The sequence below is a fragment of the Pezoporus flaviventris genome, unplaced genomic scaffold (genome assembly GCF_033815535.1).
Source record: "Pezoporus flaviventris isolate CSIRO_AGI_PZ_B2104156 unplaced genomic scaffold, CSIRO_AGI_Pfla_v1 ptg000007l, whole genome shotgun sequence".
NCBI classification, from domain to species: domain Eukaryota; kingdom Metazoa; phylum Chordata; class Aves; order Psittaciformes; family Psittacidae; genus Pezoporus; species Pezoporus flaviventris.
In genome coordinates, this window is record NW_026892555.1 from 19,783,503 (window position 1) to 19,810,801 (window position 27,299).

Sequence of the window (27,299 nt, forward strand, 5' to 3'; positions counted from 1 at the left end):
AAAAAGGAATATTTATTTAGTGCACATAGGTAATTAACATTTTAATAGCCAAGAAATGTACACACAGAGCCACAAATTCATCAGTAAACCTTTTAGAGAACAGTTTCTAACAGAACAGATAGCATAACATTTTCTTAAGAGATTCAATATGGATACTTAAAGAGAAGAACGCAGCATCATCACTAGGTGATGAAATATGGCTGAAATATACTTGTTATCTTATATATCCCAGTCAAAGGGAAGGACTGTCAAGGTCAAACGGGAGCACCTCCAGGTCAAAAGCGAGGACCTTAAAAAGGTTAGGCAGATCTGGCAGGTTAACAAATAGTTAGAGGGGTGGTGCCATAGCCATGGGTTTGGTTATTTAGACCATGGGACTTGCTTTGGGAAGGAGGTCTACTGGAGGGTATGGGGCCACTCTGAAAGAAGGGGAAGAGGTGCTTTGGTAGGAGACTTACCAGGCTGGTCAAGGCACCTTTAAACTAGATTTGTTGGGGGAGGGGAGCAGTGATCCATCCCAAAAGTACCAGTTAGATGCCAGCACCTATACTGAATGCTTGGAGCAATGCAAAGCTATTCGGGGCACTCCAGCCAATAAGTTGGATTTATTCAGAGTTCAGCTCACATGTGTCTATACAAATGCCCGTAGTATGGGGAATGAACAGAGGAATTAGAGATGTGTGAGCATCTACAGGGATATGATATTATTGGAATCACAGAAACATGGTGGGATAGCTCCTATGACTGCAGTGTTGTAATGGAAGTTTAGAGGCTCTTTAGGAAAGACAGATCAGGCAGATGGGGATGGGGTGTAGCTATTTATGTTAGTAATAGGCTAGAGAGTATGGAACTCTGTCTGGGGACAGGTGATGAACCAACAGGGAGCTTGTAGATTAGGATCAAAGGGAAAACTGTAATGGGGGACATTACTATGGGGGTCTGCTACAGGCTACCTGATCAGGAGGACGGTGTGAATGAAGCCTTCCATAGACAGTAGGAGCAGCCTTGCACTCACAGGCCCTTGTCCTCATGAAGGACTGCAACCACCTCGATATCTGTTGGAGGGACGGTATGGCCCTGCACAAGCAATCCAGGAGGTTCCTTGATTATGTGGAAGACAGCTTCCTCTTGAAAGTGACAGAGGAGCCGACAAGGAGAGGTGCCATGCTTGACCTTGTCCTCATCAACAGAGAGGATGATAAGGCAGTTTAAGCACCTTTCGATAAAGACAGGCTAAAAAAGCTGGGGTTGTTCAGCCTGGAGAAGGCTGCGTGGAGACCTCACAGCAGCCTTCCAGTATCTGAAAAGGGGCCTATAGGGATGCCAGGGAGGAACTTTTCATCAGGGACTGTAGCAATAAGACAAGGGGTAATGGGTTTAAACCTAAACAGGGGAAGTTTCAGCTAGATATAAGGAAGAAGTTCTTTACTGTGAGGGTGGTGAGGCACTGAAACAGAAGTGATAAATGAAGTGATAAATGCTCCATCGCTGGCAGCGTTCAAGGCCACGTTGGACAGAGCCTTGGGAAACACGGTCTATGGTGAGGCATCCCTGCCCATGGCAGGGGGGTTGGAAGTAGATGATCTTAAGGTCCTTCCCAACCCTAATGATCCTATGATTCTACGATTCTACGAATACACATTTAATCTTGAAACAGAACACATTCTGCTGTTTCTGAAGTCACCTGTTAATTAGATTTTTATCATACAAATGTTAGTTTTCCCCCTGTTGGCGAACACTGCGCTAGAAACAATAAAACGTGTTTTGCTCTTAGGTACATAACTGGGAGAAGAGGGGTGGTCCACAACTGTTCCAAAACTGGTTTCTAACACAGTCTGTGACCATGGAGAAATTACACCTGAGATGAGAAGGCTGACTGTGTTCCTATTGACAGAACCCAAGTTCTCTCTGCCGAATACCTTTGCATTGATTCAAGAATATCCCTTTCCTAGAACATAATTATCCTTAGTCACCATCTGTGGAAACAGGGAATATACAAATGGATGCAAAGCTTCCTAAAGGATGAGAAAAAGTTTACATGTAGAATGAATAGCTAAAATTATTGACAAGCTTTCGAATTTTGGAATCTTTGAATCATGCTTGTGACAGATCAAAATTCCCAAAAGGCCACAATAAAAACTGGATTTGTGCTTCTGTGAGACTGCATTGTTTTGTTGGGGGTTTTTTTGGTTGGTTCTTTTTTTTTTTTTTCTCTGTGATCATCTTCACCGTCTGTTAATGTTATTCATAGATGAGACTTTGTACCCAGTAGTACTCATCCTCACCCCAGGCTTCTGATCAACTCACCCTGGCACCATCTGTCTGTTTGTTCTGAGTCCAAGATACTCCAGGAGCCACATAACTATGAATTTATTTCAAATTTCTCTCTATACCCAACATAAGAAAAATACCTTCCAGAAGAGATAAGTGAATTTCCCTGTTCAGTATTATTTTTACTACGATCACAGAAAGCCACCCATGAGCACCCAAGTAAAAGCAAATGGGAATGATTACATTGAAAAATTAAAAAGATATATTCATCTGTGAAACAGAAGATCTGGCTGCGGGTTTCATGATATGAATGTTTTGAAGAACATGCTCCTTTTTGAACATACCTGAAAAGTTTTGGATATTTGTTCAGTCATTCTCAAATTTCTAAAACCAGAACTAGAGTGAGTACTACCACATCACAAAAATCTGCACCTGGTCGACACAAGACAACTCATCTAGTATGTTTTCCCTAGGTAAACACGGCAGAGCTCCACATCCTGTAGTCAGCCTTTCTGAATCAGTCTAGTCCTTTCCTGCTTTAAATAAGGGAGGATAAACAGACATTTCCCGTAGCCTTGCTGCCCCTCCACAAGTCTTCAATTAAGGCATGAATACTGTATTTTATTTTTATCTAATGAATTTGGCAAATACTCCAACTATTTCTTATTGAAGGAATAAAACTAGATAACAGTGGAAAGAATACCTTATTCACCTTCACTCACTCTGAAACATGTAACAAAATGAACCAAATAAAATACATCAAAATAAAAGCATGTAACTGAGAGAACCGACTCTTCCAAAGACAAACACAATACTGATTCATAGCTATCAATTACACAGAAATGTTATTGAAAGGAGTTGTGAATTTAGAAGCTTGTAGCCAACATCTGAACTTTCTCCCGAAAAGCTCTGCAGCTGGGAGGCCTAACTGTATTTCCAGCAAGCATAATTTTATTTCCTGACTCCAAGGGACAGGAATTCCCCAGATACTGATGACTGACAGATCTGGTTCTGCTTTTAACCTGCAAGTAAGCAAAATACCACTGCTGTGTGAAACTTAGCATGAAAAACCACCGTGGTTTCCACTGGTGTCATTAGCAGCTGGAAGTGCTCAATACTTCATAGTAGCATTCAGCACCACCCACAGCTGAGTCCTGTGCAGAAGTCATTTGCACAGGTACAAACTACTCTCAGTACTTGCATTTGATAGCAAACTTTAAAACGTCGGGCTTCAACTACACAAGCAGCCTCTGTGAAGTGCCAAATGTCTTTCAGTACCAAAGAAACACAATGGAGTTAAAAGGTATCCACAAGCACTTCTAGAGTTACTGTCATTTATTGGTTTAGAACCTACTTCCTGGTCCTGAAATTGGTTATTAGTTTATGAACTTGATTCTCTCTTTTTTAAGAACTGGCTCCAACTTTTTGAGATAGCTATGCAGTTACAATCTTATAACTGATTCAACCATAATCACTAAATCTCTCCTTCTCTTCTAAATATTTATTCAGCCGTGTTCATTATGCTCTTTTCATGTTTTAATATCTCTACCCCTGATGCAAAATAAAAATATTTAGAATCTTTTATGTCTCAAATTACTATTCATTAAAACTGCCCTTTGAAATTCTTTTTTATTACATCAGTCACTACTGATATAAAAAGTCTGATGTATTTTATACATGTAATTTAAAGTCTTCAGTAAAGTCAATCCCTGTTTCAGGAAATGTTATTTTGACTTCTAAATAACCTTTTATACATGTCTGACTTTAAATTCTTGGACAACTTTTTTTCCAATTCATCAATAAATTAAAAACTTCTCCTATTCATTTTCAGAAACTTTCTAATCACTTGGTAACACATACAGCAAAAACAAAAGAATGTTAGTGCTTTCTTACTATCCGTTTATATGGAAAACAAACAAACAGGGATGGCTCTGTGAGAAAGTTACTGCTCTGCAAAAACTAAACGAGTTACCATATCTACAGTAGTCCTACCCTTACTCATGTTTGATACTCAACATTCTCGGTTTTTATACTCCACTTTGGTAAAAGCCATTCTGAGTTTTTCCAGGTAAAATGATAAAAGGATGAAAGAGGTCAAAAGAAGGTGATAAGGAGAAAGAAATTGAGGCAAGGTACTGAAGAACTGTTCTAATCTACAGCCTCATGCAAAAAGACTAGAGAACCATCCCAAGGTAAAGTAGCCTTTATCCTATAATACCAGGTGAGCCTACTTGCAGGAGCTGACACAACAGTGAACTCAAATCAGCAGTTTTCATGTGAAAACAGAAGCTGTAATGCCAAAATGAGCCCGTTAGCTGTGCCATAAATATACTTCCCAAGTGACACAGACGCCCAAATGGTGTAAACACCCATATCTCTACTGTCTTGTGTGAGTGCTTCCTGAATATATTCTAAATTTACAGTACTACTAGTGTAGCAGCATGACTCAGAAGCATCTTTTTAGGGAAGAGATAGCTACATACATACATACATATCACTTCTACTGAAGTCACTACCTAGTTTCAACATTTTTTGTATCGTTTGTATCAACCTGCAAACAAAACAGAAGAACCAGAAGATATTTTCATTTACTTTCCCTTTCCTTAGTCTCTGCCAAGTCACCTTCATTAACTATTTGAGTATCTGAATACTATTGAATATTTTAACAAAATAGAAGCTCTATCAGAAAGCTAAGAATTTGTTGCTTACAACAATATTCCATTGGTTCTAAAAAATCACAGTTATTAAAATGCTACTTCTGCAACCTTGGTTTTCCCTATCAAAACCGACATTAATAAAACAATATACAACATGAATGTTTAAAAATTAAAAAATCTCAATATAAAATTAAGACACAATCTATTAAAAATACTTAATACATAGCAGCAGCTATGGATGCCCTGAATACTCACTTCTAAATAAAAATCTAGATACCCAGATAAGTCTATAATGTCAATCTGTACTTTCAAAAATTAAAAATTACCTACATTTCCACATACGCTCTACCCTGAAAGTTAGCCTGCCCTTTGTAAAAACTGAAGATTTTTGGTATTTCCAAGAAGGTTTATTCAGATTGCCTCAGCAAAACAGAAAAAACTCCTTTGCCAGCTTAGTCCCTGAAAGATACAAAAAAAAATAAAGGAGCAAGCATCTCTCATGGACTGAAAATTCATGGGAAAATAGAAGCATGCTAAAGGAGAGAACCAAAATATAAGTAATGGATGTTCACAACCTTCAGACATATGAACTTGAGGGAAGTTGCTCGCTTAGCACCAGAGATGGGATAGGAACTATACCAAATAGCCACGCTGTTACACACATAACTAAAATGATCACAGATATCAGGAAAACAAGGTTCAAATTGAATTTGGCTAGTCAAAACCATCATATGCCACTTTGGGGAATAATTTCTGATAAAAATAGAAGTCCTGGAACTAGTAATATTGCAAGAAAAATAAGGTTCCCGTCACTTTTACCCACAAAATATTGTTTGCCCTGCCATTTAAAGAGAAAAACTTTAAATTATTGACAATAATGCATAGCCAGGGAAGTGCACCAGCTGTGATACGATCCCCTCTAGAAGTTGTGACCTTCCTAAGACAAGATTAGATAAACATCATACAAATTGAACTTGCTGCATGATCTTTAGCATCACTTCACAGCATGCAATCTCTCCATCACAGCAAGAAATGCTCAATTCTTTGGAAAAGAGAAAATAAAATAAAATATCCATTTTGGTTACAGTCAAGGCAAAATGACTGGACAGCCTCTATGTTTTGCAAGAACCCCTTTTGCCACTGCCATGAAGGCAGGTTCCACTGGAGACTGAGATCACTGATTCAGTTGCATGCTTAACATGCTTTCCTCTTCTTACAGTCAAAGTATCACTTCTGTCTTGTTTAAGCTTAAGTCAGCATTTTCTAAATCTATTTGCTTATCTCATTCAGACAACCTGTCATCCCTCCAGGGGTACTGTTTATTTCTTTTGGAAAGCAGTTCAAAGCAGGATGCTGTCAGCACATTAGTAGCACCACAGCCCATGACATCCACAAACTCTGAAATTTCAAGAATTGTAACAAATACTCTAACACAACACTTTTATGAGCTGTTTTAACTGTTACAACGTACTGCAGTCTATTGTCTAGATAGCAATGGGTTTATTTACACCAGATATATCTCAATTCCAAACCTACCTTATAAAAAAAAATCAGTTATTAACCTTTGTTACTGTTTTGTCCAATTTTTTTACTAAAGTTCGTACACTTTTATTATCTCAGTTTGGAGGGTTTTTTTCACCTTTTCCTTGCCAAAATGCTAATTGCTGGCCAGCTAACTATTTTTGGTTGTGTCTTTTTTCTCCTTGCAAGTTTTTTTTTAACATGAGATCCTCAAGGAATTCTTCATTGCATCATACTACCTGATTTTTGTTTAAAGATTACTTTTCTCCTTCACAAACAGACATTTTCTTAAACAATAGCTTCCACACATTGTCCCTGAGTATTTTTTAATTCCTTAGCATTAAGACCTTTTGATTTCTCAAAAATGTGAAATCCATTCTCTTTCAGCTGTGGGTCTGTCTGCAGAATTACAAATCTGTGTATGCTTTATTATTAAAACAGATCTTTGGATTCTAAATTGAATATATATATATATCTTATATTTACCTGTCCATAACATGTTTATCTTTGACTTCTGATGAAACTGAGTTCCACCATATTCATGATTACTGTCCTGGCCTCATTAACACTCTGAACTATACAACCATAATATTTAATACAAGAAAGTCTTATTTATGAGGAAAAAATCTTAAAAAAAAAAGAAAAAAAAAAATCCAGGGCATCTTTACAAGTCAGGCAAACATAATCTTACAGTGCAAATGGTAAATTTAGTAGTCTTATAACAGTAAGAGGCATTATCAGTCATCAGAATCCCACAATGGAAGTTGATTAGGTTCCTCATATTTATTATGTAGACAAAACAGTCTTCTAGCTAAGAAGGTATTTTGTGGGTTTCTGTTTTACTTCAAAATAACTACAATCTCCCTGCTTCTTTTATTTATACTGCAAATTATACATCTATTTTTAGCTCATTTACTCTCTGTTTTCTTTCCATCTTACTGCCTAAGAAAATAAACACAGTAGAGTGCTAGACTTTTCATGACTCCAATTTCACAAGTGTACGGGCTACAAAACATATTTTTCTCTTTCAGAAAAATATTCCTTCAAGTGGAGTGTGTTATTTTCAACAGGCTCTATTAAAAAGATAGTGAACAGGAACTACACAGATTGCAAATAAATCTGCTGACTGTATATAGTATAAATCTTATTAAATAATTGTTTATGTGTGCTTGTTATTACACTTGGGATAGATAATCTGAAGAAATTCAAAGCTATCTAATGGTTAGCAGACATATTGCTTACACAGCAAATTTAGAATACAAAATAATGATCCATTGATCTATGATATGTACTTGAGAAATGCCAATCTATTTTAAATAGGATTCATTAGAGAGTCTTATAAATGGAACAATTTATTTGAATTCAAACACTGACTAAAATATCCAGTAATATGTCCTTAACAGACATTTCTAATTTTTTTCACTTTTTTTTTGCAACTTTATGCAGCATGCCTTAAAGGCGATGTGAAATAAAGACAGAGTCTTCTCTATAAATACAGAACCTGCCCTTTACAGCACACATATGCATATACTGAAAACTTTTCTAATATGTCTAGAGTGATTTTCTAGCAACAGGACAGGCATGTTAACAAAACTATGTGTGTGGACACAGAGACTTAGTATGTATTGATAAAATTCAGTATTACTTGACATTTCAAAGAGCAAAGGATTTAAAATGTAAAAAACCAAGCACTCTTGATGGATAATTTCTTTCCTTTATAGTTGTTTATGGAACTCAATTGAAAAAAAATTTATATATTTCTTTTAGAGGAGAAGGCTGAAATTTTTTAATAGTTCGCCAGAGTGTTCTACCAACAGAAAAAATAGTTCAGTTTACATAAAAACATACAGGAAAAGGTTTTACTAAGTATCATTTTACAGCAATTTTCAGTCTTCATTTCCCTATAATGACAACATAGCTTCCAGAAAAACATATAAATATATGGCATGGCATTGCATGGCATGGCACAGAAGAGAGTAGAAAAGATTAGACAAGACTAGACTGGAATAAGATGGAATGGAATAAAAATGGTTAGGGTTGGAAAGTACCTTAAGATCTATTTATTAACAAGCTACTTCTTTTAGCAGTAAAATTTCCCCATGTTGTGCTAAGCAATGTACATTTTTTAACCTCTCCTAGAATTAGTCTAGTGAATGTACTAAGAGGCAATTAAATATTTTAATCTATTTATTTTAAAATATTTTAGGTACAAAAGGCATTTGATAGCCATCTTACAGCTCTTAACAAAACCAAATTAACTAGAGACTCTTCCAGCCTGAACATCAACTAAATTGTTCAGGGAAAAGGGAAAAAAAAACCACCATATTTTCAATATCTGGATATCTTTAAGCAGCAATCATTAGAAACTTTCTTTCCTAAGCCACTGTATAAAATTACTAAGTTCTCACATCTTGCATACTGTGAGAGATGCTTGTCACCCTTAACTCAAAAAGTCTAACAGAATTTTTTAAAAGGAGACAACACAGACAAACAGAAGCACAGACTGCCTTTCACAGAAGGAGAAATTCTGATTCTTCAGCTTAAAAAGATGATTTTATAAAATATAACAGGCTGCTTGGAATACAATAGAAATCTATAAAGGCCAAGCACAGTATAGACATGGAGTATAAGGAATTACACAACACTAGACTAGGACTCCCCAGTAAGCATGTTTAAACCAAACAACTTCTCTATTCATCAGATAATTAAATTCTAGAATTCATTTTCACCAAGTTCTGAAGCCAAAAATATAAATGGGTTTAAAAGGGCACTGAATATATTTATGGAAGATAGATTCCTAATGCTCATTATATAAATACAGCAATCTGCATGCAGCCTTTGCCTCAGGAATCCATTAAAATACCTGAAGTGGCTATATAAGAATTAGCCTATACATGCCCTCCTCCTCATGTGCGTTTTTAAATACCCATTACTGGGCACTGTCAATACACAGTATTAGACTAGATGAATCTTTAGTGCCTCTTATCATGAGATTCCTTTATTGTGATTGGAGCTTAATACTATTACATAATGTTCCAAGATTCATGCAAGTCAAACCCTTAGGCAGAAGGAACACCACCAAATCCCAATGAGGAACAATCTGAATATATCTTTTACAAAATATATGCCATATGAATCTGAAGAAATAAAAAATTGACAGGCTAATTTCTGAGCATCAAGAACAGTTGCTTCAGGGGGCAGCTAAGGTTTTCTACTCTATAAGGATGACAACATGGAAATTTCTTAAACACTGCAGATAAAACTCATGATGAAGTACACAGGAGCTGGAGATGTAAGTATTCTTCATCAAGAAAGACCAGATCTTCAAGACCATTCTCAACAATCTTTGGGAGAGATGCCTGATGACTGGAGGAAAGCAAATGTCACTCCCACCTTGAAGAAGGGTAAGAAGGAGTGACCGAGCACCAGCATGTGTATTGCTAGTCCAGCGAAGTTGTGGAGTCTCCATCCCTGGAGATATTAAATAGCCATCTGGACATGGTCCTGGACAACCAGCTATAGGTGACCCAGCTTGACCCAGGTGGGCTGGCCAAGATGATCTCCAGAAGTCCCTTCAAAAGTCAACCGTTCTGTGATTTTGTAGTACAGAATCCATGTCCAAGGGTATCAGACTAATCCTGCCTTTGCCCATAAGGATACGTGGTCAACGATTCTTCAAAAATACTTTCACCAGAGCAAAACTGAAATTTGTAAGATGATACCTTATGTTTTCAACCACCACAATGGTTCCTTCTCTGCCTTCTCCCACAACATTTTGTCCTTCCCAGATTAACTCTAAGTAAATTATTTTCATCAGCCAAGTTGGGCTGAAATCCTTTACAGACTTAGATACTGATAGTGATTTCAAATGGAAATGCCCTAATATGTATGGATAGTGGTAATAATTCCTTCAGACATACAGAGTTCCACACGGCTCCCAGTGTCCCATAATATTCCCAGGTACAACACTTTTCAGCAAGCCATTAAAGCCAGACAAACAGCTAAATAAGGAGGTTAGCATTTCTGATCAGTTCTCTCCTTCAGTGTCTACAATAATAAAAAAATGAATCATGTTCATTAATAAATTAATTAAAAATAACTAAATAAATTAATGAAGTTATCACAAATAAAGATTGCTTGAAGACACTTTAAAAAGTCATTTGTCCCAGCACAGGAAAAGCTACACTTGTGTACGTTCTAACAGATACTTGCTAAACTGCTCCTAAAGATCTTCACTAATATAGCTTCCACACAAGCACTAGGCAAACTGTACAAGCATTTTAAGTTTTCCCTACCTAGCTGAATCCTCCCTGATGCAACTTACCTTCCTCCATGCCTCTGGTGTTTCAACACCAGAGGCATGGAGAAGATACTATAACTTTTCATTTTTCAGCAACTCTCTGCATAATTAAAGATTTGCCCATCTCCTTCATCCCCTGGGATTTTCTCTTCAAGAGGCTAAATCATCTCATATACATGCCACATTTCTTAGGCATCTGTTTATTCATTTTTATTACTCTCCACTGAATTTCAACTACTCCACATCATTTTTGAAGGATGGTGTCCAAAAAAGGGCACACTATTCCAGGTGGGACCTTACCAAAGTTTAGCAGGATGAAAACTTCTTCATGGCACTTTCAGGCTAGTGTCTATACATTCCAGTGTGGTATTTATATCCTTCACGATGTTGACTCCTGCTCAACTTATATACTATTATGGCTCCCAGATTCTCTAACAGAAACTTCTACCTGCACCATTTTTCTCTATCTTGTCTCAACCATATAAACCATCCTTACAGAATTTCACTACCTGGCATTTATCCTTTTGACTGATACCATAATATCATAACCATAGCTTGATTTTTCAGCATAATTTTGGAATATAATCCTGCTATGAGATGTTATACTTCTCCCAGCCTTGTGCCATCTGTAAATTCAAGGAGTATACACCTAAATTCATTTCTTAATGATTTAAAAAAAATTGAATGAAGGTAGTTCCCTAAGAGATCACTGTTCAAAAAAAAATCCTTCCACAATAGGAGTAACTATTTATAAATACTTTAGGGCAACTATGACTCAACTGTATATACTGACTATATATTATTTTCAGTTTCTTCAAAGCCATATGCTTTATATGTACAGCACTGGTAAGCAGAACAAGCGGCTGTGTTAAGGAAACTCGGAATACAAAGGAGGTACTGAGGTGTTGTGAACAAAATGTAATATTGCCAATATATAACGATAACCGAGAAATAAAAACTTCATTATTAATATTATATATGCAATTATATAGGAATTTAAGTGAGAATATCAGAAACAGAGCTCTTAATAATATATCAGTTTTATGGCCTATTTTTCCATTTAATTTTGTGAAAATTTCAAACTGTAGTCTCAAAAAAAACTCACAGCTTTCACATCCTGCAAGTATGAAATGCCACTTAAACATACATATTTGAAAATAAACTAAAAGAAAAGACAGCAACTTAACTATTTAAAGCTTAAATAATATCAGAAGTCACATTTTAAAAATTTAAAAATTTAGAATAATAAATATTATTTGGTTTCTCTTTAAGAAAAAGAATATTTTCAGCTCCATAGTTTAAGTTCTACTCAAAGACTGAATGTCCTAGCTTTGCCAGTTTCTGTTATACTTTCAGACAGCAAGAAAAGTAAATATTTCACAAGGTTCTCATACTGTCTTAGCACTGTAAAAGATCCATGGATGAAATACTGGCCCCATCAAAGTCAGAATTTCCTCAGCTTTCACAGGCCCAAGATTTCACCTTTTATCTGCTAAAGTTTTGAAACTTTACAGATATTTTAGAAGCATGAAAAAATTAAAATACATTTTCCTAGTCCTTAAAAAGCTCTTCATACATATTATGTAGATTTGTATAGCATTCTATGGATAACCAATATCACAAATACCATGCACGTGCATAGACATGCTATATATAACACAACATGTCTGATCATTCCAGCTCCTCATGCACAGAAAATGCATCCCTTCACTTGGAGTTTCATGTATGGAACATTTGCAGAAAAAGGCAAATGTAGCAGTAGTAACTCCTTAGCTTGTATTCTAATGTAATAATTTGAGTTACTGATATGGTGAGTACGACCTGATTTTCAGTTTCCCTTTGGAAATGAGGGGTCGGAAAGTAAATGGTGTTGTAAAATGCCCTCAGCAGGGTGTTCTACATGGGCAATAATTTTAAACATACTCTCCAGTACGTTTTAATGCTATACAGACATTACTTATTCTAACAAGAGCAGCTTACTTACGTCTGGGGCTCCTTTTCATTTTGCTGTTTTTGCTGTGGTTGAAGAACGTTATTTACCAGCTCAGTGATCCCACTAAAGGGAAACCACCTGTTTAAATAAGCAAATAATGTGACTGAATAACCAATAAAACCACACTAGTTTAAATGTTTTCTTATCCAACTTTAATAGAAATATATAGGCAGAAAAGCTAGAGCCAATGGGAATGTTAGCTACAATACTAAGTCAGCCACTAGGGATGTAAAGGAAATAAAGTTTTACAGTTCACCAGTTCACAAGCAGGCAGAAAGTACCTACATCCAGCTAACACGTGGATGAAGTAAGAAGCTGCAGGTAGCTTACTTACAAGCCAGTCAGGAAGCAGATGACAAACTAACTGCAGCCTATCAGGTATTAGTGAAAGCTAATACCAACAAAGGTGCAGGAAGCAGAACATGGCAAAGGTAGAAAAGTCAAGCCTATTGCATTTTTAAGATATTTTACTTACTGTGTCAGCTGTGGTTTTTGCTCTTCTTTGACCCTAAAAAGATAAGTTTGCACAACTGAGTGCAACATGTTGTAAAACAACTACCCTGAAGTCCTATAATCTGCATCATATGGGCAGGAGAAAAGTTCTTACTTTGAGCTAAAAGGATTTCCTTAAATACCTGTTGTATATTTATATTAATTGGCATTCTGTTCTTATTTCTATTTAGAATTAAAAATGGGGAATGCCAAGTATTGAAAGCATTTACTTATAAAATTAAATCAGTAATGTTCTATAACCAGTTTCCAGTTCTTCAGATAGAATATCATGTTAGAGTATTTCCAGCAGTACATTCAGCCAAAAATGTAATGGAAGGTGCTTTGATTTTTTTTATTTTTATTTACAACCTATCGTAGAATCATAGAACCAAGTAGGCTGGAAAAGACCTTTAAGATCATCGAGTTCAATGTGAATTTATAACATGTAACATGTAATTTAAAATGCAATATCCTAATAGATTAAAAGAAAATCTGCAATATACGTATTAAACTACAATGATGTCAGCGCCTGCAGACAATGTAACTCTAAAAACTATGGAAGGAAAACTAAGGAATTTTAAGTAAAATTTACTAAGACTTGCTAAAAGAAATAACTAGATAATACATACAGTAGGTCTTTATAGTACTGATTCATATTTATCCATTGTCTTTAGGCAAATACCCTATCAGTGAGCAAGCCAATGTTCTATGCAATTCCTCTCAACCAAACCCACAAATGCAGGCATACACTCACAGGAATATTTGCATCCTTTAATTGAAGATACTGGTCTTAAATATCAAGTTAGGGTCTAGCTTCCCTATGTACTTAAAAACCCAAAAAGGTTCCTAAATAGATATTCTGAATGTCTCTATGAAGAATATTCTCCTACCTAACTAAAAAGCGAGTGCAGGCTCTTAATATAAGTGGATGCTTAACGTTGGACAGAAAATTAAAGCTCACCAAAATAGCTCCTTCACCATATGAAAGCCCAGTGACTACCTCTATAACCAGGGGTCAGTGACCACACAAGAACTAAATGAGTGGACACACTCAGAACTTTCCAAAACTGACTAGAGAAAGGGAAAACTGAACATGTAGCACACAGCAAAATGTCTTCTAGCACGGTTTTGCCTCTTCAGCACTTTAGAAATCTATACACAAAAGCACTTTAGAAATCTATATTCCAAGAAATGTTCCAGTAAAAAAAAAAAGAAAAAAGAAAAAAACCCACTCACAAAACACCAAGCAAATATATTCCAAAATAAAGAAATATAAAAATAAAAACTTCTATTACAGTCACAATTCTACTTCTTAATCATAATATTATGTTTAACCAAGATTTCAACACATGAATTTCGAAGGGGGAAGAATGGAAGGGGCAGGGAATCAAAGCATTTCCATGCTTTTTCCACTTAGCAGCTTAGGATATTTAATTCAAATCCCCCAACATTAAGAGCCTAAAAGCTCTATACGGTCAACTGAGAGAAGGAAACACTCCCAGACAATGATTCAGAGCTCCTAAATTGCATACTAGACAGCATAAATATCACTTCCCTGGCAACTGGACAAAGAAAACTGAATATGCAGCTAATGCTTATATTCCTCTCCATACATGACTTCCAAACGTATTTATTGGACACTTTTAAAGCTTTTACTTCATTTTGAATTTTTCTATTGAACTAAACAAATGAAATCTGAGCACTTCACATAAACAGATTACAATCAACATCCTTCTTTTCTACAGCAACCATGGTCAAATATTTTTCAAATGTGGAACTGACATCAAAACACAGTAAGATCAAAACTGCAACACAGCACACTACTTCTCAGTGTGCTGTTTGAAATCTTTGTGCTTTTTTCAAGGGTATGTAGCATCTTTACTAATAATACATGTTCAGTAAGTTCAATTCCAGCTGCAAGCCCTTGGTATCTCTTAAAATCTCACAGCAGATTTTTAGTTTAGCAGCATTAAATGAAAAATATTGTCCATTAGCAGACATTTTCAAAACCCACTTTTATAATTATTTTTCTAGCATTTTATAGACTGTTTTCTAAGTCGGGACATAATTTGACTCTCCAATTCAAAATATATCTCCTATGAAATAATCTTTTCTCTTACAATTTTGTCTCATCCACTGTACACTGTCCAACACTGCAGTTATGTGAGGACAACAGCTTCCATTATTACATAACTGTGACGCATTCCTTGAGCACTCTCTATACATTCTTCAGTCCCTGGATTCGGCAATAATCTTCCTTGACTTTATAACAGCCATGGAGGGCAAGCTACAATTTGAAAAGAAATTATGAAAAAAATCTATTGAAAAAATAGATTTGACCATATGAAATTAAACTAATATTGACCTTGTGGAGCAACAGGCCTGAACCCTTCAGGTATACAGCACAGATATTTATCTTTCAAGGTCAGAGAATAGACAGAGATTCTGGATATATATCAGCAAGCCACAGGCTAATGCCTACTACTCTTTTTCCAAAAGACTTTTCAATAAGGTGAAATCGGGAGTAGAAGCGGTAGTAACTGACAGAAATAATGATATATTAGATGAAACACACAAAATGGGGTTTAACACTGTTGTGGTTTAAATACCTTTTTCTAGACACAAAGGACTGAAGAAACTTTACATTCTTAAACCCTGCCTATATACACACATATGTTTGATTTCTTTGGTTACAAAAACTGCTTTGTATTTTACTGGATTGTATACTCCTGATGATATGCATCGCTTTCTCCCATCCTTCCAAAATCAGCAACTAATTGTTTAAAAGAAGTGGACTGACAGGTCAGAAAAAAAAACAAATCCAAACATCCATTTACTCAACAGACCAACTGAAAAGCCCCAAGCAGCATGTCCATACTCTGCTTCTTCCAGACTCCAACTTCCTTTTACGTTCCCGTATCTTTTCAATCTTATCCTCTCAGAACTCCTCCAAGAACAATGTCAGTCCTAGTTATTCACTAGAAACAATTTCCGATTGATACTAGCTTGCTAAAATCACCAACAGGCTGCAGATAATGTATCTGATTAGCAGTGATGTGGACAGTGCTGCATAGCAGTGTAGGATATTAAATACCACCTATTTTCAATGTTCATTATTTCTGTCACTGTAAGAACTCATTCAACACTTTGAATAAGCACCAAATAAATTCTAAAATGTTAGAAGAGTCTAAAGCTTTCATCACACTTGTCTTTGCACAGATCATAATTCTGTATACTGCTTCACTTGAAAACAAGCCCGGATTTGTCTACTTGTCAACAATAAAGAATTTTTACACCTTGCACTTTGTCATCTGGAACCTCTGCCATTTGAAACACTCACAACTTGCAACTCCTCTGCAAGCCTACACAGTTCAAGTGACAGTCCCTTTTGATCTTTTTCAGGAGTATCATTAGGTTAGATCTCAAGTCTCAGTGAACACTTTCTGATGTTAGATCCTCTCCTCGTACTAAACATTTCCTCAAAGATTGTGGCTAGCCCCACTGTCACAGAGCATGAATAGAACAGAACAGAACACAACAGGACAGAAGAGGGAACAGAACAAGTAAAACAGAAGCAGGAAAATTATTTTTAGCCCTTTAAACTCCTAATACTAATACTTTTGTATCCTTCAACCGACTGCCATAAGAAAAAGCTCCTTTCTAAAATCTACTATGCCAAAACCATAAGGCATTCTTCCCAAAAGATGCATTGGTCAAAGGTAAAGCAACAAGCACTGTCACCAGACCTCTACTTTTACATCCTTGGATGCATAGCCACAAAATCATGGGGGGCAGAATTGAGGTGTCTCAGTCCATGAAAATGAGCTGTAAAACAAACTACTCACCTCCTAGATAATCTGAAATGAAACAGGTATCTAGTTCTTCTCCAGTGAAGCTTGAGGAAATCCAGATTTTTAGAATCAGCCAGTCTTGGCATGGATAAACATCTTAGTATCTATTCAAACCCAATGCTCTCAAGATTCACAACTTTGTCATCCATGGACCTAATAAGCACACGATCTGATCTGCAGGAGTAGTCTGGATGCACCTAATGTCTCCTAGAAACACGGAGTTGAACATAAAGCACGTAACAGCCCACGACACTTTCATTTAAAAATGTTAAAGGTCAGTAGTTACAGCCCTTTGCCCAGTCACTTTCTATGCTCTCCTTATCTCCTAACCACTTCAGTTAGGTGATGAGGACAGACTACAATGGAAGTTTTTTCTAGTGCTTTTGTTGAAGCTGAGAAGATTGGAAATACAAATCTTTTGTCTGGGATCCTGATTTCCTTCATCCATGAACAAAACCTCTAAACATTTATTTGTTATTACAATTAAGGTTGTAATTGATGTTGCTGGCATCAATTTAATAAAGTTGTTGATGCTCCTACAGTAGCTTTTTTTAAAAATATATTACCTAGAAAGTCTATAGAGTCAAACACTTGTATGAAATTTTAAGTTTAAAGAACACAGAGCCTGATGGCCCAAAACCAAAAGCAGAATATATGTGCAGAAGTCTCAATGAGCAATGCTTGTTACATTACATTTGATTATGTATTAAGATGAGATTAAATATTAATGCACAGAACGATCTGGTTTTCCTAAAGCAAATCATACAGGAACAATAAGGGGTAGTCTCAGATCTATAAAAAGAATTTTAAAATTTTGCTTTCCCTATTGTACAGAGACAATACTGACACTGACCTTCAGCTGTGTTCACAGTAAAGAAGAAGAAAACAGTTGAGAGAAGACCTTAGCAAATTATTTTGTCTCAAATATAGATTTCTAGTTACACACATTAAAAAAACATCTGCAGAGCTGCTATCTTTCAAATAAAAACAACAGCATGAATGCTAACTACTTGACACCCACATATATCCTAAAGTGAATTAAACTGAGTGCTAATCTTAGAATTTCCATTTGTTCTTATCTGCATTCCAGACTGCACTAACCCATATGACAGTAGAGAGCCAGCAGCCCTCTCAAGATGTCAACACATAGTATTTGAGGGGAAGTGTTCTCTCTCCATCTTCAGTATATGCCTGCCTCAAATTATTAGAAGATTTGAACTATTCCAAAATTATTTGATAATTGGCAAATGTCTTCTCAATGCAAACCTAGTGAAAAGCAAAAACTGAAGACAAAACTATATATTCAGTGTAAGGACTTTAAGTTCAGTAGTGCTATTTCTTTCACAGAAGTCTAAAATGGAGATATTACTAATTCATGGGACTAGTGTGACTACATCATGCTACAGATTATTCTAAAAGTAAAGAGGATTCTGCAGAAGTCAAGTCCTGTAAATAGTAAGAAGAGTATCTCTGTGTTTGTGACGCTTGGGATAGCTGCTATTAAAGTAAAAAATCTTATGAAAAGTCGATTACTAACTAACAAATGCCTATCAAGGTGATAATTTTAAACCCATCCTTTGCAAACTAATCCTTCCATCACCTGACCAAAGAAGATCTGACCCATCTGACAAGCAGAGACACCTACACCCTTTAGGGCACACCGTTGAAAATTAAAGACATATCAACAAAAATTCGTAAGTAGATCAAGTAAAACCAACTTAAATTACCTAATAAACTAAATTGTGTGGGTATCCAACACACACTAGATCAACACATTTGTTCATGTTTTGTAGTTATACATGCTGCTTACCAAATGTTTGTCAAAGTCTGTAAAAACTTCAGGTTATAGGTAAATCCCTGCCATACTCCCAAAGGAGTTGATAGTTAGAAATGGGACAGTTTTTATCAAAGATTTTAGACAAACAAGTCTTAACTTGCATCAATTTTGACACTAATACTTTAGAAAATACATACTAAAATGTGGTCCTCTGCAGCTAAAATCATAGTGCTCAACAGCCCTGTACTTTCAACTCTAAAACGGAAGAGACTGGCAGTATTTTTGATTCAGAGCCAGTACAACAAATCAGAGTGTTTACCTTAGGATATGAACTCTTCAAGGCAAAAATGTTTCCCATTATTTGTTTCTGGAGTAAGAGATAGAGACAGTGTTCTACAAAGCAAAGCTCCCACACTTCTTACCCATTTCCTGCCTTGGACAGACTTCTTCCTTTCTGTTATGGTGTTGATAATAAAACCATGAAATGAGTGTCAAATCACAAATCAGCACATGAGAAAATGATTGTTGCACAACTATAATAATAAATTAGTACTACACTGAATGGTAGCCATTATGCTATGTGCAGTTCCAATAATTAATTCATGGATCAATGCTCTCTTTTGAAGGTTATCTAAAATTGCAAGCAGCAGGCCTCAACCAGGGAGGCGATACTAAAAGGTCAATTTTAAAAATCTAGTGATTGTCCAAACCTACCACATTGTTTAAAATGGGCTACTGCAGCTTTTTCCTATATTTAGAAAATAAAAAAAAAAAAGAAAAGAGTATTTTGGTTATCACAGAGTAAGTGAGAATTTGCAACCATCAGCATTATAATTGGTTGCCATGTGGAATATGCCAGCTGCTTCCCACTTGGGCATCTTGCGTCTACTGAGGGAACGAGGCATGTACAAAAAATTGGAAAAACAAAAATTATAAAGCAATAATTAGTAGAAAGTCTTGGATCAAGCAAAGTTGTCAAAGAGGGACAATAAAAATAGCCAGAAGACAGTAACATTATTCATCCTGTATAAATAATATTAACATAAGAAAATATATTCACTGAAGAAGTGTCTTCCAATCTTAAAAGTTCCAGAAGCTTTTTTCAGGCTCTCACACTACTAACTTTATTGAATTAGGAGTTTCACCAATTGGATCTTCTCTGGGTAAACAGGTCATTACTTGTTAGCTGTTCATCTCTGACACTATATTATATAACTTCTGCAAGATAAGACCAGCTAGCTTGCAATGGAAGGTTACCAGTCAGCCTATGCTAGGAAGGCAGTAAGAGCAAAACAAAGGTCCAGTCAATGCACATAAAGACTGTCATGGGCAGCAGTTAAAAAAAAACAAGCAAGTTTTAAGGATTCCTTGAGCCTTAGTAAATATTTCTTTAATAGAAGTTTACCTATTCAGTTTCTACTGGCTCGTTCAAAGAGCAGGTATTATTACATAATTAATTAGAATGAATTTTCAAATCCAGTTTCAAGGACATGAGACATAGGTAAGTACCTCCTTGAATTTCACCAGTTTGTTTTGTTGGTACACACCTTTCTGGATTAAAACAAAAAACAAAAAACAAAAAAAGGCTGTTTCCACAAGTACCCACTTTCTTCTCTTTAAGGAGCTACATTGTGAGACAAAAGTTTACTCATTTGTCATCTGTCCTGCAGTGTATTTCATCACACTGATGTCTCTCACGCGATCTGAAAAGCCCTCGTTTCTCTATAACCTCAGTACTTGTATTACATACAGGTGGAAAAGCCCTACATGGGAGCCTGACACTTCTTCAAGGCTCCGCATAAGCAGTAACTGCCTTCACACACAATGTTCAGGGTGTCCTAAACTATGTTAACAAATTTTAGCTGCTTAAGCTTTAAAAACATATATATATAAATTCATTAAAAAATAATTTAAAAAAAAAAAGAAAAAAGTTTTATTTGGGTTTTTTTCTCTCCAATTTAATGTGACTTTCCTATCCTGCAGATATGTGGATATTTCAGGTACGTGATTTAGGACAAAACAAGAATATTCAACCTAAACCAGCAGGAATCAAATTAAAAAAAATAATAATAATAATGGACTTTCATTTTCAAAGAAGGGACACAGGCAAAATTGTCCAATTTTCACGTAATATTTATTACTAACTGTAATTCTATGTAGTCATGAGGACTCCACAGCAACTCTCGAGTGAGATCTGGGTTGAAAAATGTTTGAGTTACATATACAACTACAAACCACTCCCTTAACAGAGACTAATATTTGACAGCTAGAATTTGAATGTATCTATTTTTAAATAAAACTGAAGGAAATTCTAACTACCTATTACTCCATTACTGTTGTTAGATTGAATTTAGCCAACTACTCTAAAAATCAGGTTTTGCCACGGGAGTTAGGTTTAGGTTTTGGGGTTTTTTTTGCTGCTTCAACAGTAGATGGCATTCCAAGCATCTCCTGCAGAAAATGCTTTCCTAGATGTATGTGCTGTCACCAGCTGCTGCAGTGAAATATGCAACCCTGGGCTTAGATGCTAGCAGGTGAATTAAATAAAATTAATTTTAACTCTGTAATTAATTAGAAATGCATTAGTAATTACTTTGGTCTTGATATGTTATTTTGCCTTTTAATAAGGATTTTATAACATTGTTCGCTATAGTATATTCACCACGTGTAATTCATATACACTAAAGAGCTTAACAACTACATCACAGATATTAAATTAGTATTTCTCAGACTGTCACATTTAATTGTGTGCAATGGACTCAGATTTCTTGCAGAGTGCAGGCAATCCTAGGGAAGGATTGCTTGCAGAGGAAATAACAGGAACAGAAGTAACTAATATTATGAATTTGTTCTTATTCTCAGCCTCTTCAAAATCAGCCTTACAGAGAGCTACTTTGCAAGCCAGAATAATGTCCTAGATCTACTAATACATGAAGCTCTGAATGACTGCCCTATAATAAACAGTAGTACTGGCAGTACAAGTACTTCATCAGTAAGGCCAGCTTACTAAATGCAAAATATGTAAAAGATCCTTGCAAAACAGAAACATAATGCAGCTTCTGCTATGAAAGCAAGATTAGAAACTAACATTTAAACAGGAAATTAAAAACCAGGAGAAGAAAAATAAATGAGAAATACAACAGCAATGCAGTCTGTTGGTCCAGACAAATTTTGTGACAATACTTTCAAATAGATTTTTTTAATCTAGGATAGTGTTATACCTACTGGCACAAACTTTACTGTACCATCTTCTTGTTGAAGAACAGAAAATTTAATTACACATACAGATATGGGCATATTTAATGGCCAATTCATCAAGAAATCATTCATTTTTGCTGATTTGCTGTTGCTGTTCACAAAAATCGTGAGAGGTGAAAATTATATCATTATTAAGGAAAACTTTCAAAGTACTTCTGAGGAAATAATTCCAACATCCTTAAGGCCTTCTGTTATAAAAATAAAATGTAAAATACCACTTTTTTTCTGAGAATACAATTAGTTGAATAAAAATATCAATGTAACACTTTTAGCTTACTTTTAACTCCCTGTCTATTCTCCAGAATTTATTACTTTATATCTGGGAAATCACTGGAAATTACTGTGATATAATCTGATACATCTGTGATATAATCTGTCTATTTACATACGATAAATGAGGTAAATACAATGCCCAGCTTACATGGTATTGTAAGAAAGCACAACTGTTTTTCTTTAGAAACAGATGTGGTCTGGTGATTCATTTGATGTGTGGAAGAGCCAGAATTATAAACAGAATATTACTATAAATTGTCTGCGTAAGTAGCTATAGTAACACAGTTCACTATAGTGGAAATGCTCTTTTCCATAGGTTTTATAATCAATGTTTCACTAAGAAATAGAAGATATCAGTCTACTGTTTTACAGAAGTTCGCTACTTCTGTCCACCTGTTTCCTCTGATCAGTGCTCTGGTGGCATTTGTTGATATTTGCACATTTATTTTCAAATGAGTCATAGTTAGATAATACTTGAAACTTACCAAATTTTTCTAGACAACTTATGCTTATTTTTCTGAGTCCCCTTGCCTTATACTATTTGCTGTATGAATAGCGTTCTCCTAACCTGAGGGGTTGATTTAAACTGGCAACTTTTGTGGAAATTTTTATTTCTTATGTTGTACAAATGTTTTACAACTACCATGAAGTCATTCTAACACTTTATTATAGATGCAAATTAAACTGGAGTGTTGTAATCGTTCACAATTATTTTTATCTATTCACGAGGCATTAGGATCAGGAGATGAATATAATCCAACGCTATAAACATAGCCAGATTTGAAATTACTGAGAAATCTGCCTGCATTCCACTCTCTCTACAGTTAGTTTCAACTTTCAAGGTTTTAAAACTGATGCTCAAAGAACACTTACTTGAAAAAAAAAAAAAAAGAAAAAGCTTTTGCTGACAAACTTTTGCAGAACACATTAGTGCATTAGTGAGATTAATCTTCAACAATTTGGATTTTTTTGGCCCAAAATTAAAAATCTTTCTAATAGCTTCCATATCAGAAATTGCACACTAAGCAGAAGCTTAAAAGCATTTAAATGATCTACTCTAAAAATTAATCAAATTATTTATTTCAAACTGAGGTGTGAGGGCCTCTGATCAGAACTCTTTAGCCTCTCCAAAGTATCTTGTTTTGGCTGAGAAAAGCAACAGTTTTGAAAGCTAAAACTACATACTTTTTATTCATTTTCATTAACTCCTTCCACATATTAACCTCTCCAGTGGCCAGCACCTGGATTGGAGACATTTCCTAATTGAGTTAGTTGTGCTTTTACTCAAGCTACTAAAATCTTGCCATACCAAAGCGTTGCACTTGAGAAGTGTGATGTTTTCGGTCTATTAGATCTGATATGCCAGTGTACGATGGAAGTTGATGAATCAGAGTATACTAAATTTCAAGACTGTAGTGACATCGCATACTTATTTTCATTTTGGGTGTTAATTTCCTTCAGTGTTTTTTTTATAGGTTATGCAGCAAACTGGTTTAATAACCAGTGAAAAACATCTTAAATTTATTTTCTCTCTTCACCACAGAATGCAGAATGAAATGAGGATCTTATCTGTGTAATTTATTCCCATTGCTTAATGAAAGCAAAACATCTACTGTCTAAACAGGGTCCAGGAAAGAACTCTGGAATCCAAAAATAAAAGACCATTACCAAACAAAAATTGTGTCACTATTAAGCAAACTCTGTGTTTATTTACTTCCTTTAACTGGATTTCATAGAAAAACTACTCACACATGTGTAAGTATTCCTCTGAACAAACCACCTAACTTCTGAGATCTTACATAAATTATAGTCTTAATAAATAGAGGTTGCTCAGACTTTAAGTTTCATTCTTCCGGTTACAAAATGCATCACAATGGTTCTGAAACTTGTACAGAAATTTCTGTAAAAATCAAAATTCTTTCTCAGAAGTGGTTAAAATTTTTGATCATGTAATTACTTTTAACATAGATTTTAAAAAAAAATATGAATCAAGTATAAGTGTAAGTCTTACATTTTTCTGTCTGGCCTTACTTCTGTCTATTTTTTTCCTTACATTAACTTTCTAGTCTAGAAAATCTTTCAACAGCCAGAGGCAAGATCAAGTGTCTAGGCTGGTAGTATTTAAACCTTTTCACCAAAAAACATTGAAAATTTTAAGTGCACAATTAAACATCATAATCTAATTAAACTACAGTATTCTCACAAAAATTAACATTTAAACATTGACTCAGCACCTAAGCTTACTGAAAAGTTGTAATGCCCCTTGCATGACATTAGAGAAGAATCTGAATTTTGCCCCTTTGCTTTCTGTTTCCTTGGAATACACTTAGGAATCAATTAAGAACTGAGAACCCTCTCCCTGACATACATGGTATCTGCAATGCTCACATCTTTGTAAGAGTGGTCAGTTTTGGATTTCAAAAACTTAGGATTGGCCATAATAAGTGTAGGAGGAATGCAGGGGAACTAAAACTCAACTTCAGTTCCCTCAGCTCTCACATTCTTTCTTCAGCAAAACTGCACCTCTACTAGAGGCATAAATGGAATGCCATCTATAGAAATACTTACCTTCGTGAGCATCATTGCTCATAAACATACGTTATTCAAACTCTTCTGTGAAAAGAAGTTCTAAATGTTTAATAACGGAACTCTGAATCACAGCTCTGGTTGATCACTTAACTCCTAACTCTTTACTGTAATGCAGACACTCCTTGTAATTTCCAGCTAATTACAAGCATTCATGTCTGTTTCCAATTAAGGTGCATTTAAAATGAATAGAACTGCCATTCATGGAGAAACTATATATAAATGAAAATTAGTAAACACAAAGTGACATCAAAACCTGCCCTGGCATTTTTAGGAATATGTTCTGCAAGATGGTATTAAATCCTTCCTCAAGTCAAGATATGTTATCTTTTGCCTCTTCTCTGTCCACAGAACCTGACAACCTGATGCAGGATTAAATTACATTTTCTGGCATGATCTGTTCTTGACAAATCCACGTCGACTGTTATTCATTGTTTTTTATCTTTTAGATAGTTACAAGATCTTTGCTTATTTCTTCCACTGTTTTTCTGAGAATTAAAGTGGACTGATTCACTTTTAATACTCTGGCTCTTCTTCCATTCACGCCACCCCCACTTTTTAAAGGAGGATTCTGTGTTTGCTCTTTTCTAGTTTTCTCTAAGAGCATATCTAGAAAAGAGATTCCATCAGATTTTCTCAGCTCTTAAAATACCTTAGAATAAAATTCACTAGACCCAAGTAATTGGTAATTTTATTATTACTTTGTGACTCACAAATACATTCAAATTCATGAATTTAGAGACAATCTTAGCATCTCAGTTACCAAAATAGTACCTTAGCCAACAGAAACAGAAAACTACTTTCTATTTGGTCTGAATACAAATATTAGTTAAAAGTCTAATCATGGCCTTCTAGGATCAGAATATTGGTGACCACTTTAAGATTTTTCCCATTCTTATTCCTGAAAAAAAAATGCAATAGTTCTGTGTAGGTACTGAACACTCTCTCCTGCAGTTAAAACACTTGTATTAAGCAAGAAACAAAATTTGTAACCGTTAAATACTTTAAAGCAACAGGGTCTTGGAAGGTACAATGATTTTTTTACTAATTCAGATGATCCCTAATCACCAAAGACAGAAAGGATTCATCACAGAGGCCCGTCTGTGGAAGTGACTGCTTGTTGCAAATATTGCAAATTTATTTTTTTTTTTAACTTCTATGGTCTATTCCCCCAAGATCTCATGATTTTTAGTCACAGCTGAATTCTTATTTAAAACATGACCCTGATGGAGAATAGCTTGTCACAGCTGTAGAAACAACACATTTTGAAACTGAGCCTTACTTATAGTCTTAATTTTTTCATCTAAAAAATAATACTCCTTTTTATTTGGTTGGTTAGTTGCTTTTTTTACCTCAACAGATACAGCAACTATAAGGAGAAAAAGGACCTAAGGAGCTAAGCTGAATCCCAAAACTCCTAAGATGGTATACAATTCAAAAATTTACTTAAAACTTTTCTTCCAAACGATGTACAGCAAAAGAGCAGACCAGCAAAAACTGCCTTTCAGAAAAGATGTGCAAGAATGGCATGAAGATGGGAAACATTAGTGAGACCTCAGTTCAGGATTTTTAAAATTTATTGGAAAAATGATAAGATCAGTGAGTTGATTCCAATCTTATCTATTTCTATATACAAAGGAGACACAGACACTTTAAATAGTGTTTTGACTGTGAAGTTGGTTCATTTTCTCTTCCCCTTTGGCACTCTAGCTCCTTGATCAACCAAAATATTAGTTTGCAGCCAGCCCCATTATGGCTGAACCAAGTAGTCATCTTGAAGCAGAGAAAAGAGTTATGAATGAGGAGATAATCAAGATTGGTTTGCACTCTGAATACAAGTACCATCTGGTTTGGAAGCCTGGGCTTGTTTCCTAAGATATATACAAGGACAGTACTGATATAGCCCAAAAATTTTATTCACAAGGAATAGAAGTTGAGAGTGTGAGGGTGGGGAGGGAGAGATTTAAACAAAAATGCAAATTTTGAAAGTTGAGATTTTTTGAGTTCTGAAACATTTTACTCAGAATAGTAGTGAAATGTCACAATTTTAAGTCAATATTTGGTGCATTTCTAAATATGTTCTATTTTAATCTCACTTTCCTTAGCTTAATACAATAATTGCTCAAAGAGATTCTATTACAGATGTGATGGATGAAGTCATATCCTAATGGTCCCTGTTCTGACTTTAAAAAGTACTTAACCACCCTTCTCTTCTCTCACTATGCACTCAGAAGTTTTCCTCTGTGTGTGAATCCAAGCATGCAGCCTTTTTCAACTGGTCACCCCCTCCAAGATAAGTCATCTTCTATAATATCCTCCT

The 27,299-nt window shown here is 35.4% G+C and overlaps 1 protein-coding gene across 39 annotated transcripts in view; it reads right to left on the reverse strand.

Annotated features, from left to right (window-relative positions):
• Window positions 1–27,299, reverse strand: part of RIMS2 (regulating synaptic membrane exocytosis 2) — a 457,644-nt gene that overhangs the window by 389,038 nt on the left and 41,307 nt on the right. For 25 of the 39 annotated variants that reach the window (XM_061447907.1, XM_061447901.1, XM_061447897.1 and 22 more), the window contains exons 2-3: window positions 13,218–13,250; window positions 12,734–12,820 (exon numbers count right to left, since the gene is read on the reverse strand). The exons of the other annotated variants lie outside the window; for them this stretch is intronic. In XM_061447907.1, the coding sequence (XP_061303891.1) occupies window positions 12,734–12,820; window positions 13,218–13,250 (120 nt within the window). The remainder of the gene's footprint in view (window positions 1–12,733; window positions 12,821–13,217; window positions 13,251–27,299) is intronic. 39 annotated transcript variants of the gene reach the window in all.